The 18,442-nt window shown below is 38.4% G+C and overlaps 1 protein-coding gene across 3 annotated transcripts in view; it reads left to right on the top strand.

Moving 5' to 3' along the window:
* LOC140121311 (two pore calcium channel protein 1-like) overlaps positions 1-18,442 on the top strand; it is a 48,638-nt gene that overhangs the window by 6,585 nt on the left and 23,611 nt on the right. For all 3 annotated transcript variants that reach the window (XR_011854063.1, XM_072140715.1, XM_072140714.1), the window contains exons 2-5: positions 8,435-8,517; positions 13,026-13,140; positions 13,575-13,703; positions 15,291-15,407. Coding sequence is in view for 2 of the 3 variants with exons in the window: in XM_072140714.1 (XP_071996815.1) it covers positions 8,435-8,517; positions 13,026-13,140; positions 13,575-13,703; positions 15,291-15,407 (444 nt within the window). In the remaining variant the exon portion in view is untranslated. The remainder of the gene's footprint in view (positions 1-8,434; positions 8,518-13,025; positions 13,141-13,574; positions 13,704-15,290; positions 15,408-18,442) is intronic.

The following is an 18,442-nucleotide window of genomic DNA, read 5'->3' as shown; positions in this document are numbered from 1 at the left end:
TATTCAAGCTGTCCAGCTTATTCGTGAGAAGGAGGCACAGCCACACCACCAGCTGCTCCATGTAATGGCTGCTCCATGTGCTTGCTGGTGGCCACGCCCCCTGCAGCCTGTGTGTGCATGTGTGTGTATGTGTATGTGAAAGATACAACATAGCAGAACATGTCAGGTACTTGTGTAGCTGATGTCTGTGTCTCTCACCTGTATATTAGGAGGAGAGCATGTCAGCAGATGCAGCCCACACACCATCAATGCTTTACTATACATTACACACAAACATGATCAGGGGGAGAGGGGAGGGGGAACAGGGTGACATCACTGCCTCTGACCATGTGACCAGCCTCATTTACATAATAAAGAATAGATGAGTTTATAATAATTAATGTATGAAGTGACTAGATAAAGGCTGGGATGGATCATTGTGAGCTGCTCCAACAGGTAGTAGTGACAGAAATAGTGACAGAGACCTGATGACAGGTGTCCTTTAAGGCATAAAAAAAGAGAGAACTGGTTTAAAAAAATAGGAAATAAAAGTGGAGGAGTTCCATTTGCCAGTTTCCTTCCGTTTGTGATCCACACCTTGTTTTGGCTTAGAATAAATAGTATCCAAAAACTGAAACATTATCTGGATTCTGATGGGGTTTTTACAGTGTTGGTGCTTAGTGGGCAAGAAGGCACTTGTTGCATATCTGCATTTTTTTCAGAACGCTGCATGGTCCGAAATTCATAGACTGACCATGGCAGCCTGAAACTGCCCTTACCGAGCAGATTTTCTGCACTTATGAGGGTGGCCTAATATTTTGTTTATTTTCCCTGTGCATGTTAGTTTCATTAACATTTTAGATAGATGAGTATTTTAAATGCAGTGTTTTTGGTTTATGTAAAACTGGGCTCACATTTCGTTTTTGGTACACGCTTCCTCCTGTTCCTCCACTCTGGGGAGTGGATGCAAATTATTGCATTCCTCTTCCAGCCTTTACGTCTCTTAGCAGGATAGAGCCTCTTAGTAAAAATGGACACAAAGTAAATCTGGCGGGTCGGGGGCTTGATCCCAACCAAAGTTTTTCCCAGTTTTTTTGCATCTTGTCCTCTTCCAACCCTTTGACCATCATATTCGAGAAGTTGACAGATGCATTTAAGACATCACATTGCGCCCTTCACCCTCTGCCGTATACAGCGGCGCCTCAGTGGTGGAGAGGGGAGCCTATGGCTCTCTGCTCCACCATTACAATCCTCTCTGTATGTGGAGGAATAAGATAGACCTGGCAGCCTCTGAGTAACAGGACTGGTCCCCAATGCACTGCATCTACTACTGTAATTCTGCTAGTGATTGCTTCTGTTTTTATTGATCTGAAATACGAGAATATACGAAGATGCTGCCTGTGTTTTCTGCTTTGTTCATATTCAAATAAAAAGATTCTTCCTCTATAATCTCAATTTTAGTATTTAATGTGAGGTTCTTAGCGCACAGTAAGATAAATTGTGCAAGCCCATCTGCCCCGTCAAGGTGACCTCATTCAGATGAGTCCCTACACTAACACTTTACTTGTATAAGAGGAGATATTGGGCTGTATATATATTACAGCATCATCTTATTGTTCTACCACAAAGCAAAACAATATGGCTTCCCTAGTGGCCTGCCATGGCCACATCAATACTGTGCAGTGTAGCCAATTACTACTGTTACTGGTTCTCTCCAGACTAGAGATTGTGACATGTCAAGACAACCCTCTGATGTGTAAGGTTATTACTATATAAATTGTATTTATATATTCCTGTCCTGTATATAAAGTGTTAGTGTAGGGACCCATCGTAATAAGGCCGTAATAAGGCCACAAATTTCTTAAATTTGTTCTCCTCTACAGTTAGGGCCAGAAATATTTGGACAGTGACACAAGTTTTGTTATTTTAGCTGTTTACAAAAACATGTTCGGAAATACAATTATATATATAATATGGGCTGAAAGTGCACACTCCCAGCTGCAATATGAGAGTTTCCACATCCAAATCGGAGAAAGGGTTTAGGAATCATAGCTCTGTGATGCATAGCCTCCTCTTTTTCAAGGGACCAAAAGTAATTGGACAATGGACTCTAAGGGCTGCAATGAACTCTGAAGGCGTCTACCTCGTTAACCTGTAATCAATGAAGTAGTTAAAAGGTCTGGGGTTGATTCCAGGTGTGTGGTTTTGCATTTGGAAGCTGTTGCTGTGACCAGACAACATGCGGTCAAAGGAACTCTCAATTGAGGTGAAGCAGAACATCCTGAGGCTGAAAAAAAAGAAAAAATCCATCAGAGAGATAGCAGACATGCTTGGAGTAGCAAAATCAACAGTCGGGTACATTCTGAGAAAAAAGGAATTGACTGGTGAGCTTGGGAACTCAAAAAAGTCTGGGCGTCCACGGATGACAACAGTGGTGGATGATCGCCACATACTTTCTTTGGTGAAGAAGAACCCGTTCACAACATCAACTGAAGTCCAGAACACTCTCAGTGAAGTAGGTGTATCTGTCTCTAAGTCAACAGTAAAGAGAAGACTCCATGAAAGTAAATACAAAGGGTTCACCATTCATCAATTCCAAAAATAGACAGGCCAGAGTTAAATTTGCCGAAAAACACCTCAAGAAGCCAGCTCAGTTCTGGAAAAGTATTCTATGGACAGATGAGACAAAGATCAACCTGTACCAGAATGATGGGAAGAAAAAAGTTTGGAGAAGAAAGGGAACGGCACATGATCCAAGGCACACCACATCCTCTGTAAAACATGGTGGAGGCAACGTGATGGCATGGGCATGCATGGCCTTCAATGGCACTGGGTCACTTGTGTTTATTGATCACATAACGGCAGACAAGAGTAGCCAGATGAATTCTGAAGTGTACCGGGATATACTTTCAGCCCAGATTCAGCCAAATGCTGCAAAGTTGATTGGACGGCGCTTCATAGTACAGATGGACAATGACCCCAAGCATACAGCCAAAGCTACCCAGGAGTTCATGAGTGCAAAAAAGTGGAACATTCTGCAATGGCCAAGTCAGTCACCAGATGTTAACCCAATTGAGCTGCATTTCACTTGCTCAAATCAAGACTTAAGATGGAAAGACCCACTAACAAGCAAGACCTAAAGGCTGCGGCTGTAAAGGCCTGGCAAAGCATTAAGAAGGAGGAAACCCAGCGTTTGGTGATGTCCATGGGTTCCAGACTTAAGGCAGTGATTGCCTCCAAAGGATTCGCAACAAAATATTGAAAATAAAAATATTTTGTTTGGGTTATGTTTATTTGTCCAATTACTTTTGAGCTCCTAAAATGTGGAGTGTTTGTAAAGAAATGTTTACAATTCCTACATTTTTGTTCAACCCTTCAAATCTGCACTTGAATTCTGTTGTAGAGGTTTCATTTCAAATCCAATGTGGTGGCATGCAGAGCCCAACTCGCGAAAATTGTGTCACTGTCCAAATATTTCTGTCCCTAACGTATGTATTTATAAACTCTGGGAGCATCAGCATTGGAGATAGGATCGGCTCCTATTCCTACTCTCCTATGGCTTGTGTTCTGTGTGCACTGATCCAGTACACGGCTTTTACATCCACTAGTGGCCAGCAGTGGGAAATATTAACAATGATTATACCATTTTTAATATTTCTAGAAATGTAATACGAAAGTTAAAACAGTGACAAAAATATGCAATTAAAATAAATAAAAACACAATTTTTGGTGACACATTTGCTTTCATAGATACATTACTAATATCCTTTGATAATATCCCTGCTCCTGATTGTGTTTTTCAAGTCCCTTGTTCTTGATCTTTCTTACCTCATCTCTTTTTTATGATCATTCTTTCCTGGTCCCTAATTCCTGATCTTAGTTTTTTGGTCCCTTGTTCCTGATTTTGGTTTTTCTGGTCCCTTGTTGCTGATACTTATTTGCCTGGGCCATTGTTCCTAATTTTGCTTTTCCTGGTCCTTTGATCCTCATGTTGATTTCCTGGTCCCTTGATCCTAATTTTGCTTTTCCTGGTCCCTTGATCCTGATGTTGATTTCCTGGTCCCTTGTTTTCAATTTTGCTTTATTTGGGTCCCCTTGTTCCAGATTCTTCTTTCCTGGTTCCTTGTTCCTGACTTTGGTTGTCTAGTCCCTTGTTTCTGTCTGTTGCCTAATTAATCTCATTTTTTCCAATGCATATTCATTGGATGCGCGAATCCAGCGCATGAAGAAGGTTTAAGCCTATTGTACAACAGTCATCTCCCCATCTTGAGATATGGGCACTGTATATTTGGGTAATGTCTCAGTAACTGTGTGAACATCCCTTACATATAATATCTGACATGTGAGACATCTAAATATTTACAGCAACTGTAAACACATATATAAATGTATTCTATAAAGAAATGTACTAAAATCAGAAATTATATGGACATACACTTTTCCTGTATTTAAAAATAAAACACTGCAAACATGTATAGCACAAATTTTTCCGCAATATTCACATACAGATACAGATCTGGGGCCTGCGGTGTCATATATCTAAAAATTACATGGGTAAATATAAAGAAAAAGCATACAATCATAACTGTATTAAATAGATATTATTCTTATACGCATTCACAAACATTTTGCTGTATCTATTTTATGTATCGATTTCATTTACAGAATAATTGTAGCAGTCAGTGTAATAGAAACAGATCTTGCTTCACTATTACATTGTTACTGAACCTGCCTGTCTAGTCCCTGCTCCTGATTGTGTTTTCTGGTCCCTTGTTTCTTAGTTTTGCTGATGTATTTAGGACATTTTAGGCAAACAATAGTAAATCCATCCACATTTCTGTCTCTTCCTCCACATGTCAGGTCCCTTGTTCCTGACCCTGGATGTCCAATTCTGTTCTTTGTTTCTGTCTTTGCCTAATTATTCTAATGTTTTCCAATGTATATTTTTTTTCTCATCCTTTCAACCTTTGAATGTGGGAGTTCAGCGCATGAAGAATCTTTTAGGCCTATTACACAACAGTCATTCTCCGTCATTGCTTTATGGGCACTGTCCATGTGGGTAATGTCTCAGTAAATGTGTGAACATCCCATACATATAAATAGCTGAAATTTGACATATAAATATGTCTACATATATTACATACAGAAATGCACCTCAAATACAAAGTACATGAACATAAACTTACCCGTGTGTGTATGTATAACCAGGATTTAATTCTTTGAAAAGCATCAAGCATCAGTTAGTATAAATTCAGTATAAGTGCACTGCTCATCCCTCCACTCTCCATAGGGGTGACCACGCCACAAATCTAGAACCTGCCCTTGTGGTGCTGACGCCCGGCTCAGTCACAGTGGTAAGACCGCATGTGCTCCCTGCACTGTCACCAGCTGTAATAGACAACTGTGGGGGGCCTTAAACTAGCCGCAATATGCGTGGCCAGATCACTGCCACAAATCTTTTACAAGGGATGGCTGGATACAGTAGTGTACTACACATGTGTAGTGTATGGAGACTACTGCACCACCTGCCATCCACACCCATCATATATTACATGCTGATATATTACATAGATATTTCTTCTATTAATCTCTTAATCCGTTTGGATGTAAAAGATGTCAGTGAGAGTTGGGACATTGGGGTCTCCCACCAGCTGAAACATCAGTGGTCCCCAATCTCCTGACTACTATGGACGCCCAATGAACCCAGCAGGAGATGGAGGAAGAGACAGAAATGTGGGTGGAGTTACTACTGTATGTTTGCCTAAAATGTCCTAAATATGTCAGCAAAACTAAGAATAATAATAATCCCTATCAGACAAGTTGGGAATACAAAACATTACTACCAGCCTCCTCCCCCAGCCTTTAGGTTATATGTGTTGTCTAATGATCGGCCATTTCTCAGGTTCCTCACTATTAGTGATGGTTTCTTACCAAAGACGTCTTCACAAAGCTTTCAAATAAAAAGTCGTTCTCCAGCTCAAATCCCGCAGACCAAGGAGTTGTTTAAGAAATCTTTGTCTTTATTCAATTCATGTAAAAATCATGTACAGACACACCGTTATCTCCAACGCGTTTCAGGCGCTAAATGCGTCCTTAATCATGGATTGATCCATGATGTGACAGTAATTGTATAGTCATATGTGTAATGCCAGTGACATTAGAATAATCTCTACCTTAATGCGAACCTCTCATGCACGTCTCCAGGACTTCTCCCGAGTTGCTCCAATTCTCTGGATTGCCCTTGCCCGGACTCTCAGACTAATATCCACCCTCCAAAGCGTCAAACATGTTCTTAAAATCCATATCTTTAGGCAGCCTATCACACTCGCTAACTGCATGAAACGTCAACTCTCCCTTTACTAATCCATCCTATGTCCTATCTTCCATCTGTTATCTGGCAAACAGCAGATATATACCAAGTTCCAGGCTTCTCTGCAGTCTTTTTCACCTTGGACCCTGTAAATAAGATGGCGGCTGATGGCTGGCTCAAGCAGCAGAATTTTTATTTATTAAATTATTTATTAAATTATTTTATATTGTTCCCTTATAAAGAATGACACGATCATTCTACAACAATTCTTGTGTCACCCCTTCATCCTCATAGTCTGTAAGCTCTTGTGAGCAGGGCCCTCACTCCTATTGTTCCATATGACTTTTTGTTCTATGTTATATTATATTTGTATATGTTCCCTATGATTTGTAAAGCGCTACAGAATATGATGACGCTATATAAATAAAGATTATTATTATTTATACTTATTAAAACAAAAACCTTTTTATGAATCAGGGCTTGCACTTTAAAGCGTAACTGTAAAGTTACTGACAAAAAAATAGTGTTGGCACAGCTGGAGAGGGCCTGTGATAACAGTTCCAACAATACCTATATCATGCTGCTGGCTTCTTCCTCTCCTGAGATCTGGTATATTTCACATTAGATTCAGCTACCCCTGATGTGAGTGGGCACTTCTAGATGGTGACATCAGCTCACCCCACTGAAGCCAAAACAAGACGGCTTGTTTGTAATTGGCCAATCTGAAGCATGTGATGAGTCACATGCTTGTGACATCTGTACAGGTCCTACAGCTCTTCTCAACAAGCCTACTGGCGTCTCTAGCTATACGGTTTCCCACGCCAACCAGAAAGCCTGGCAAATGGAGATTAGCTTGGAGAGGGCAAGGTAAAACCTCTGCTAGCTGCTGAATAGCTGCAGATGGCTATTGCAGAATCAGAGAATTGCTTATTTTTGCTTTGGGCAGAGTTAGGAAAAAGGTTTTATACTTTACAGTTGTGCTTGTAATGATTGACATGCCAGTCATACAGGGAATTATATATGACCATCCTTAGTCCATACTGATTTTAATACTAGTAAAAGGCTGTGTTTAGCTTTAAATTGCTGGAGTAGAAGCTGCATAAGATATTCTCATAAACTACTCCATTGGACATTTCTACACAATGCATCTTGCATGGGTTGTGCTGGACTGAACCAAGCACTTTCACAAATGTGAAGAAACCAGCTTGTTGTGCCACACACATATGATAGCGAGAGAATTTAGTTAAAAAGACAGGCATTAGGTATATAGTACTGCTAATATTCTGGTATGATATTACAACATTATGTTATTTTTACAGAAAACATCTAATGTGGTATAATAAAATTGGATTATTGCATTACACTTTCCTATGTTACCTTATTACTGGTGAATGTTAATAAACGATTTTCTGGCATACAATTGTTTATTAGATGGCCTCTCTTGCTTTACCTCTCTATGACTGTGTTGTTGAATAAAATGTCTGTCCATGACACCCACATCTACTGTGAAGAACACATTTGGTACATTTTGCATAAGTTCCAGATGCACATTTTTCCTTACACCACCGCTCACCAGGTTTATTTTACATCAATATTGTGTTAAAGTATTAGCCCTTAATAATCTTGGCATGTTTTATTAGTGCTCTTGGCAACATCCCATTTTTACATATTTTTAAAAAATCAATTGAAGATCCAATTTCAATTCAAACTTGTTAAAATTCAGATTGCACTGGCAAAATATCCTACGATTGGGCATCCTGAATCGTACTGAATTAAAGCTTCATTCTCCCAATTCAAAAACTGTGACAAGATCCCCATCTACCATGTATTATATAATTATTATATATACAACCTATGTAGCTGCGCAGGGGCATAGTAGACTAGGGGCCTACTGCTCAAGCTTCCTACGCTGTGTTACATTGTGTCTGTGGAATGTGACCAATGAATTTAATGGCTCCCAATTACTGGGGGATAATTTGAAAGCTTGAGACCCCCTTTCTTCTGTAATTTTAAACCTTTGTATTTTAGATTAGAACTGCTGCAGCCAATATGTCTGGTGCTTTTTTGTTTATACGGTTATATCTATAAATATATCTGCAGTTTTGGCAGTGTAAATTATAATTTGTAAATACCTTTTTTTCGTAGAAATTATTACTGGCTGCTGCATATGTGTACGATGCTCAGTACAACAGGAACATTCCTTTTGAAACGTCACCCCAAGCAGTCAGGTGAGTCTATTATCTGTTTTGATGAGATTGAGATGAGATTTATCCTTCTTAAAATAAACATTACATTGATTTGTTGGTATAGATTTGGCGTTTCCTGCCACCAATTGCTGTAAGCAATTTTTTAACCTTTAATCAAAAATTTAGATTAGCATCACAGCAGCCTATATCTCAAGTCACAATACCACAAATATATGGTAGTAGTAGGAAAGCGTTATCCTGCACAGGGTTATCACTATAATGCTAATCGGAGATTTTGACCAACCCCATAATTTCATAATAGTGTCTATTTTTGGGCATCTAATCCCCATAACAAACAATCATGGTGAACACAATAAAGTTTGACATAAAACCAATTTCTGATCCTGTCCTGTATCTCCTTGTATCATTCATTGTTCTGCCGGTCTGAGAGAGAAGACTCACCGATTCAGGAAGCTGGTGTGGTCAAAGAAATGCAGAAAAAAAAAAATCATAAGTGGTGCTAATGATGTATGATGAAGGCTCGGTCCTTCGGGTTAATCTGCCAGGCAGCTGGCTTATATTTGCACCACAGCCTGCACCTGAACAACGTGCTGGTGCAAGGCAGGGGTCCGGGCTTGGGGCAAAAACGCTGGCCTACTGAGCTGCCGGCCATACCCCCTTCACACACATCCACACTCATTTGGCATGGAGGTTGCATAAGGGGGGAAATGCCGAGAATTACACCTGACTTGTATGCCAGAAAATTTGTGCACATGCCCTGATAAATGTGCTCCCATATCCATAAATTATATACAATGTTCTATATCGCTCCCTACCCTTAGGGTGATGCCATACATTGAATTTTCAGACTGTTTAAAAATGCATGCGTTTTTGTATGTTAACCATGGATTTTGGCTGCTTTGAACCTGTTCATCTTCACTACTTCTAGTAGTGTAGGCAGCTGTGAAACAGATTAAAACCAGCCAAACACATGGTTTTAAATGGACTGAACCCGCATGACAAATACCATGTACCACATTAATCAACAGGTTTTTTTTTCACACACGCAGATTGCATTTAGAAACTCAATCCTACCAGAATGGGGAGGGACTTGTCCTGTTTGCATAAGCGTTTCAACTGAAAAACTATGCAAAACAAGTGGCGAACCTATCGCATATGTCTTTCATTTAAAATGCATATGCAATCAGACCAAGCCCCTCGACATTCTGGTTGGATTACATTTCTAAAGGCAATCCAACAGGAATTTGTGAATGCAGCCTAAGGCTGGTGGCACACGTGGCATTTTGAACTAGTTTTTGGGCCGTTTTTAAGCATCCATTTTTTTTACCGTTTTGTCCATTTTCCAATTATCTTAATTAAGATAATTAAGAAAACCGGTCAAAAATGCATGAGTTTTTTAATGGACTGATTAAAAATGGCCTAAAACGGCTTCAAAACACCACGTGTGCCACCATCCTAAGGGTGCTGCCACACGTCGTGTACTTGGACCGTTTTTAAACTGACTGAAAACTGATGCGTTTTTGTAAGCTTACCATGTGTTTGGCTGGTTTTAATCTGTTCTAGAAATCTGTTCTAGAACTGCTTACATTTCTAGAAATGAAGGTAAAGTGGTTAAAAGCAGCCAAGTGCATGGTAAACATTCAAAAACGCATGCGCTTTCAGTCCGTCCAAGAACAGTCCAAGCCAGCTACTAGGAGGTGTAAAGATTGACCACATGGGCTAAAATTGCAAAGTTTTTATCATTCATCATCATCAGACAGTAGGATAAATATGGGCTGACTAATGACTGATCTTGTAGACAGTTTAAAGGGAACCTGTCACCAGGGACCTAATTTTTCACTAAATACAGATTGTAAAAGCCCATGACACCAGGAGTGCAAATCTGCCATTCTGCCTTTTCTAAGCATTTGCATTACACTATAATTGTGTGTTATAACTTACCTTGCTCCCTGACAAAATCCTGGGGTAGTCACAGGAGCTGGACTTTGGTTTGCATGCATTTCAAAAAAACAACATGTGACCTGTTTGAGCTGCAGGCTGTCTCCATGTTTGTGCTCCTGTACAGCTTGTCCCTCCCCCACTGATGTCAGGTTGACCAGGCTGTGACCTCTGAGAAGAAGCAGGAGGTGGAGCTAGACAGGAGCACAAAGGCGGGGGCCAAGCTCTGAGGAGTGGGTAACACAGACAAGCCACATGTTGTTTTTTGAAATGCATCCAAACCAGCCCTTGTGACTACCCCAGGATTTTGTCAGGGAGCAAGGTAAGTTAGAACACACAATTATAGTGTAATACAAATGCTTAGAAAAGGCAGAAAGGCAGATTTGCACTGCAGGTGTCATGGGATTCTGCAACCTGTCTTTAATGAAAATGAGGTCCCTGGTGACAGGTTCCCTTTAAGTATATCTGCCCAATTATGTTATACTGTTTTATGAAGAAGGTGTACACCACACTAAAAAAGCATTAAGAGTTAATTTACTATCTTTTAGTTTTTTCATTTGAAAAAAAAAAAAGTATATGACCAAAGATAATACGTAATTTGTATCACTGTAAAATCTAATAAATAACATGAAACATGCAAAAAAAACTATGGAATTGTTGGGATACAAATACCGTATAAGCCGATCCGTGTATAAGCCGAAACCCCTAATTTCAACACAAAAAACTGGGGAAAACTTTTGACTCGAGTATAAGCCGAGGATGGGAAATGCATTGGTTACAGCCTCCCAGTATATAGTCTGCCAGCCCCTGTAGCATACAGCCTGCCCAGCCCCTGTAGTAGGGAAAAAAAACCCCACTGTACTCATCTTTCCGACGTCCTTTATAGGTCCTCTTCTGTCTCAGACAGAAGAGGACCTACAGTTGATGTCAGAAAGGTGAGTTTTGACTTTATTTTTTAGTTGACTCGAGTATAAGCCGAATTAGGGTTTTTGAGCACAAATTTTGTGTTGAAAAACTAGGCTTATACTCGATTATATAAGGTACATTCTTTATTTGGACTTCCCTTTAAAACTAGATGCTACATAACTGGAGCACAACGTGGCTAGCACTGGCTTTCTGCTACATGAGTCTCTTTAAAACCTCTCAAAGTATAAAATTATTTTAGAAAATAATCTATTCAGCATATTCTTTGAGCATTTGTTATGGCATAGAAGTTGTTATTCTGTATCAGAATCTGAATTTCTAATGCATTTTTCAGCATTTCTGGACAATATTTGTAGTGAAATTTAAGAAAGTTTATCGTCCTTCACATTTACAGTCTATCAGCAGATAAGCCGGAAGGTTCACAGTGTTCTGAAGATTAATGTATCCATTTTAGACCATTCTACAGAAAATCATAAACTTTTTGTTCTATATCTTCTTCAGTGTTATGTACAGTAGCTGTCCTGCTGACTGATAAGAGAAATTCTGTCCACTGCATGTAAGGGAAATACAGAACTATTACCTCTATTATGTATTCTGATTGACTGTCCATATATTTATGATCTGTTATTTAAATTTCCTGTAAAAACCCTAAAAATATATATATATTTTTTTAGCTCACTGATATATTTATGATCCGTCAGATCTTTGTAGGTCTGTTGTGTTGCTGCTTCCCAACTATTCATGAACCATTTAGAGGTTTTCCTGTTTTACTGTTTTTCCTTCAAAATCAAATCTTGTATCAAAGCAACATCAAAACGAAATGCAGAAATTTACAGTTAAGATGCAGTTTTAACTGCAACATATGAATCTGCCCTCAATCTGCGTTCATACGTTGAATTAGAATTGTATTTTGAAATGTAATTCAAGAGCATCGGGGATTTTTTTACTCCTGAAGTCAGATGCACTTAATCTTAAATGTTTGCATTCCTGAACTAGCAAAACATGTTTTGCCTTGTTAACTGGCAAAACTTATGATGCTAGCTCCTAAATGCAAGCATGAAAGTCTAAGTCAGTGGTTCTCAACCTTTCTAATGCTGTGACCCCGCAATACAGGTCCTCATGCTGTGGTGACCCCAAACCATGCAACTTGCAGTAAAAACTCAGTAAAATTGCGGCTCCGATGGCTTTAGGCGACCCCCAGTTTTGGTCATTCGACCCCCACTGGGGTCCCGACCCACAGGTTGAGAACCACTGGTCTAAGTGGATTTGCAGCCTGGAATATCTCCTCCCTTATGCAATTGAATTGTGTTTTAATTTAAGCACAATGTAATGATGTGTGAACATAGCCCCCAGTGCTGTGAAGGTTGTGATGAATTTACAATATCCATTAGCTAACTCCTATACCAGCCGTCGGGAACCTATGGCTCACAAGCCAGTTGTGATTTTTTTTTAGAATAAAAGAATTTGGTAAGGCAAAACTGAAGAAAATGTATTTGTTCCAGAAATAAGAGTATGGCAATCCAACAAAAATTATTTTGCAAGGTTTCAGACCTTCATCAGGTTCGGATTGGAAGGTATAAAATCTGGTGCTATGACCGGTGAGGTGCATGTAGAGAGGAGGAACGCGCGTTCATACATGATAATTCAATCAATTTTTTTCCTTTTAGACTTTACTATTTTTACAACCACTGGGTTATGCAAGTAGCCACTTATATCTGTATCACAGTCGACCTGGCCCTGGCCATTTTTGAAGAACCTGCAGTTTACCAACTTCCATTTCTGGTAAGTATTTCAGATTTACATATATAATGTTTCAATTTGCCATACTATTGTTTACCAAGATGAGTGTTAAAGTGTTAAAGGGGTTGTCACTTACCCTCCTGTATGAGCCAGATCAGAGAGCCAGTTTAATGGACTTTTAGCAGTCATCTGATTGGCTACCATTTAAAAGTTGACCCTATTATGGTCTTACACTTACGCTGTAAAAATGGTCTTGAAGTGGCCTAAACCTTTGATATCCCATTTACCCTGCAAAAGCGGAATTGTAATAACTACCTACATGAAGTTCTTTTAGTATTATGTCTTTAAAGATCATAATAATGGAAGTCACATTAAATAAGCAGTGATTAAGAATGGTAAAAAAAAGCGTGGTAATAGCCTAGTAGAAAAACATTGTTTCCATATCATTAATAATTTTTTACTCTTCTAAATTCCAGGCTACCTCCATAGTCGAGGTCTTCTGCCTCCTAGCTTTCTTTGGCCGACTTGTGCATTTTAGCAAGGTCACTCCTCGCAATGTTTTCTGGAAGGACACAAAGAACATTTGTGTAATGGTTACAATTTTTGTAAGTATGTGTTATTTTATTTTAGTGGTTTGCACCACATATCATAAGAACAGGGGTCTCTTATAACCCCATGTGAACACCATAATGGAGTAGCCTCTCTTCATCTCTATGGGACAGCAGAAAAGAAGTCGAGTAGTATGCTCTGCCATCTTTACGATACACATAAAGATAAATGGAGTAAGGGACGGCTGCTCCATTCCAATAGAGGAACTTGTGATTCTCATTCTTGTCATTAATGGGACCATATTGATCATACAGAGAATCTTTTTTTTAGAGGGATATTGCAGTCTTCAGGCCCAACTAACTTATTCTAAACAACTAGTACAGTATAAGAATGGATCCAACACAAAGCATTCTGAGTTTCTTAAAAAAAATATACAGGCGGACCCTACTTAAGGACACCCGACTAACAGACGACCCCTAGTTAAAGACGGACCCCTCTGCCCACTGTGACCTCTGGATGCTTTACTATAGCCCCAGGCTGCAATGATCAGCTGTAAGGTGTCTGTAATGAAGCTTTATTGATAATCCTTGGTCCAATTACAGCAAAAAATTTTGAAACTACAGTTGTCACTGGGGGAAAAAATTTTTTTGTCTGGATCTACAATTATAAAAGATACAGTTTTGACTTGCATACAATTTCAGCTTAGGTTCCATAGGATTGTTCTTATCTTGTATGTAACCCGGGGATTGCATGTATTCAGAATTTATTCAACTATTATATTCATCCAAAAAACATTCTTCAAATACACAACATATGTTGCATCAGCTCACTGATGGGTATTTAGCTGATACAACGTATGGGGCAGCACGGTGCCTGAGTGGGTAGCACTTCTGCCTTGCAGCGCTGGATTCCTGGGTTCGAGTCCCACCCAGGTCAACATCTGCAAAGAGTTTGTATGTTCTCTGGGTACTCCGGATTCCTCCCACACATTAAAACATACTGGTAGGTTGATTAGATTGTGAGCCCCATAAGGACAGGGACCAATTTTGGCTATCTTTGTGCAGCGTAATCTGTGTTCGCTATATAAATAAAGAATTAATAACAATATGTCCTGTATTTGAAGAATGTTTTAATGGAGGAATATAATATTTGGATAAAGTTTGATATGTTTTTAAGAGACTCTGAATGCTTCTTGCTGGATCTATTCTTTCTACTAGTTTTGTTGCCGAACCTGGTCCGAGGGGAGATCCTCAGCACATGCCAATGCATACATAGTTAACAAAGCAAATACAGTCTCTTTGAACCATATTCTGTTTAGTATGATATCTATTACAATTAGTTCTGATGGCAGTAAAGCCCTTTAAAGTGCTATAGTCCTTCAGCTGCAATCAATCATCCAAGGTTATGCTATTTTATGGCATCTTCCATCCAATGCGGATGATATAATTTTCTGTAGAAAACAAAAGTAATGTTTATCGCATATTAGGCAATATGGGATAAGTAGGCAACAAAATGTCAAGATATGGAACATGAAATATTTATAATATGGTTTTAAAGAACACTCACAATCTGTATCACTTGTAAAATAAATTGTCTAATGAAAATTAAAAAACGGTAACCTTTTAAAATGTTATCTTTTACAGCTCAATTTAATAGATTTGATCATCTACGGATCTTTAATTGTTGCTCACATACCAAGTGTTCGATGGTCTAGAGTACTGCGTCCAATTTACCTGGTTAATTTTGCAGAAAGTCGACAGGTGATATTTTGTTTCCAACTTTTATATACTTATATACCTATATATACTTATACAGGGGCGGACTGGGAATTTAAAACGGCCCTGGAAAAAACTATAAAAGTGGCCCCATTTTATGGGCGGAGTCAAAACAAGTGGGTGTGGTCAGATAATGTGGGTGGGGTTATAACAGACAAATTGTTGGTAGATCGCCTTAATGCAAAACAAGAACATGTTTTGCTAGTAAGTGAATCTAATGTGCAAAGAATGTGACCTGTCAATCAGTAAATGATGCAAACCTACGACCCGGTAAGCCTTAAATACCTTTCCCCTGTGCTATACATGTACAATTCAGAGAAAGAATATATTGATACTGCCTCCTATGTACAGTAATAATGCTACAATAACACATTAAGAATAACCCATTCAATCCTGCCTTCTATATACAAAATAAAACTACTACAATACTTTCTCCCATATGCAAGCCAACTACTTTAATACTGACGCTATGTACAAGACTATAACTACTATAATACTGCCCCCTATGTACAGGAATATAACTACTATAATACTGCCCCCTATGTACAAGAATATAACTACTATAATACTGCCCCCTATGTACAAGAATATAACTACTATAATACTGCCTCCTATGTACAAGAATATAACTACTATAATACTGCCCCCTATGTACAAGAATATAACTACTATAATACTGCCCCCTATGTACAAGAATATAACTACTAAAATACTGCCCCCTATGTACAAGAATATAACTACTATAATACTGCCTCCTATGTACAAGAATATAACTACTATAATACTGCCCCCTATGTACAGGAATATATCTACTATAATACTGCCCCTATGTACAAGAATATAACTACTATAATACTGCCCCCTATGTACAGGAATATAACTACTATAATACTGCCCCCTATGTACAAGAATATAACTACTATAATACTGCCCCCTATGTACAGGAATATAACTACTATAATACTGCCCCCTATGTACAAGAATATAACTACTATAATACTGCCCCCTATGTACAGGAATATAACTACTATAATACTGCCCCCTATGTACAAGAATATAACTACTATAATACTGCCACCTATGTACAAGAATATAACTACTATAATACTGCCCCCTATATACAAGAATATCACTACTATAATACTGCCCCCTATGTACAAGAATATCACTACTATAATACTGCCCCCTATGTACAAGAATATCACTACTATAATACTGCCCCCTATGTACAAGAATATCACTACTATAATACTGCCCCCTATGTACAAGAATATAACTACTATAATACTGCCACCTATGTACAAGAATATAACTACTATAATACTGACACCCATTGTACAGGAATATAACTACTATAATACTGCCCCCTATGTACAAGAATATAACTACTATAATACTGCCCCCTATGTACAGGAATATAACTACTATAATACTGCCCCCTATGTACAGGAATATAACTACTATAATACTGCCACCTATGTACAAGAATATAACTACTATAATACTGCCCCCTATGTACAAGAATATAACTACTATAATACTGCCCCCTATGTACAAGAATATCACTACTATAATACTGCCCCCTATGTACAAGAATATAACTACTATAATACTGCCCCCTATGTACAAGAATATCACTACTATAATACTGCCCCCTATGTACAAGAATATCACTACTATAATACTGCCCCCTATGTACAGGAATATAACTACTATAATACTGCCCCCTATGTACAGGAATATAACTACTATAATACTGCCCCCTATGTACAAGAATATAACTACTATAATACTGCTCCCTATGTACAGGAATATAACTACTATAATACTGCCCCCTATGTACAAGAATATAACTACTATAATACTGCCCCCTATGTACAAGAATATAACTACTATAATACTGCCCCCTATGTACAAGAATATAACTACTATAATACTGCCACCTATGTACAAGAATATCACTACTATAATACTGCCCCCTATGTACAAGAATATCACTACTATAATACTGCCCCCTATGTACAAGAATATAACTACTATAATACTGCCCCCTATGTACAAGAATATAACTACTATAATACTGCCCCCTATGTACAGGAATATAACTACTATAATACTGCCCCCTATGTACAAGAATATAACTACTATAATACTGCCCCCTATGTACAGGAATATAACTACTATAATACTGCCCCCTATGTACAGGAATATAACTACTATAATACTGCCCCCTATGTACAAGAATATAACTACTATAATACTGCCCCCTATGTACAGGAATATAACTACTATAATACTGCCCCCTATGTACAGGAATATAACTACTATAATACTGCCCCCTATGTACAAGAATATAACTACTATAATACTGACACCTATGTACAAGAATATAACTACTATAATACTGCCACCTATGTACAAGAATATCACTACTATAATACTGCCACCTATGTACAAGAATATCACTACTATAATACTGCCCCCTATGTACAAGAATATCACTACTATAATACTGCCCCCTATGTACAAGAATATCACTACTATAATACTGCCCCCTATGTACAAGAATATCACTACTATAATACTGCCCCCTATGTACAGGAATATAACTACTATAATACTGCCCCCTATGTACAGGAATATAACTACTATAATACTGCCCCCTATGTACAAGAATATAACTACTATAATACTGCCACCTATGTACAAGAATATCACTACTATAATACTGCCCCCTATGTACAAGAATATCACTACTATAATACTGCCCCCTATGTACAAGAATATCACTACTATAATACTGCCCCCTATGTACAAGAATATCACTACTATAATACTGCCCCCTATGTACAAGAATATCACTACTATAATACTGCCCCCTATGTACAAGAATATCACTACTATAATACTGCCCCCTATGTACAAGAATATCACTACTATAATACTGCCCCCTATGTACAGGAATATAACTACTATAATACTGCCCCCTATGTACAAGAATATAACTACTATAATCCTAC

The sequence above is a fragment of the Engystomops pustulosus genome, chromosome 3, assembly GCF_040894005.1.
Source record: "Engystomops pustulosus chromosome 3, aEngPut4.maternal, whole genome shotgun sequence".
In the NCBI taxonomy this organism is placed as follows: domain Eukaryota; kingdom Metazoa; phylum Chordata; class Amphibia; order Anura; family Leptodactylidae; genus Engystomops; species Engystomops pustulosus.
The sequence above is the reverse complement of the archived record's forward strand: the minus strand, read 5'-3'. Positions and strand labels throughout refer to the sequence as shown.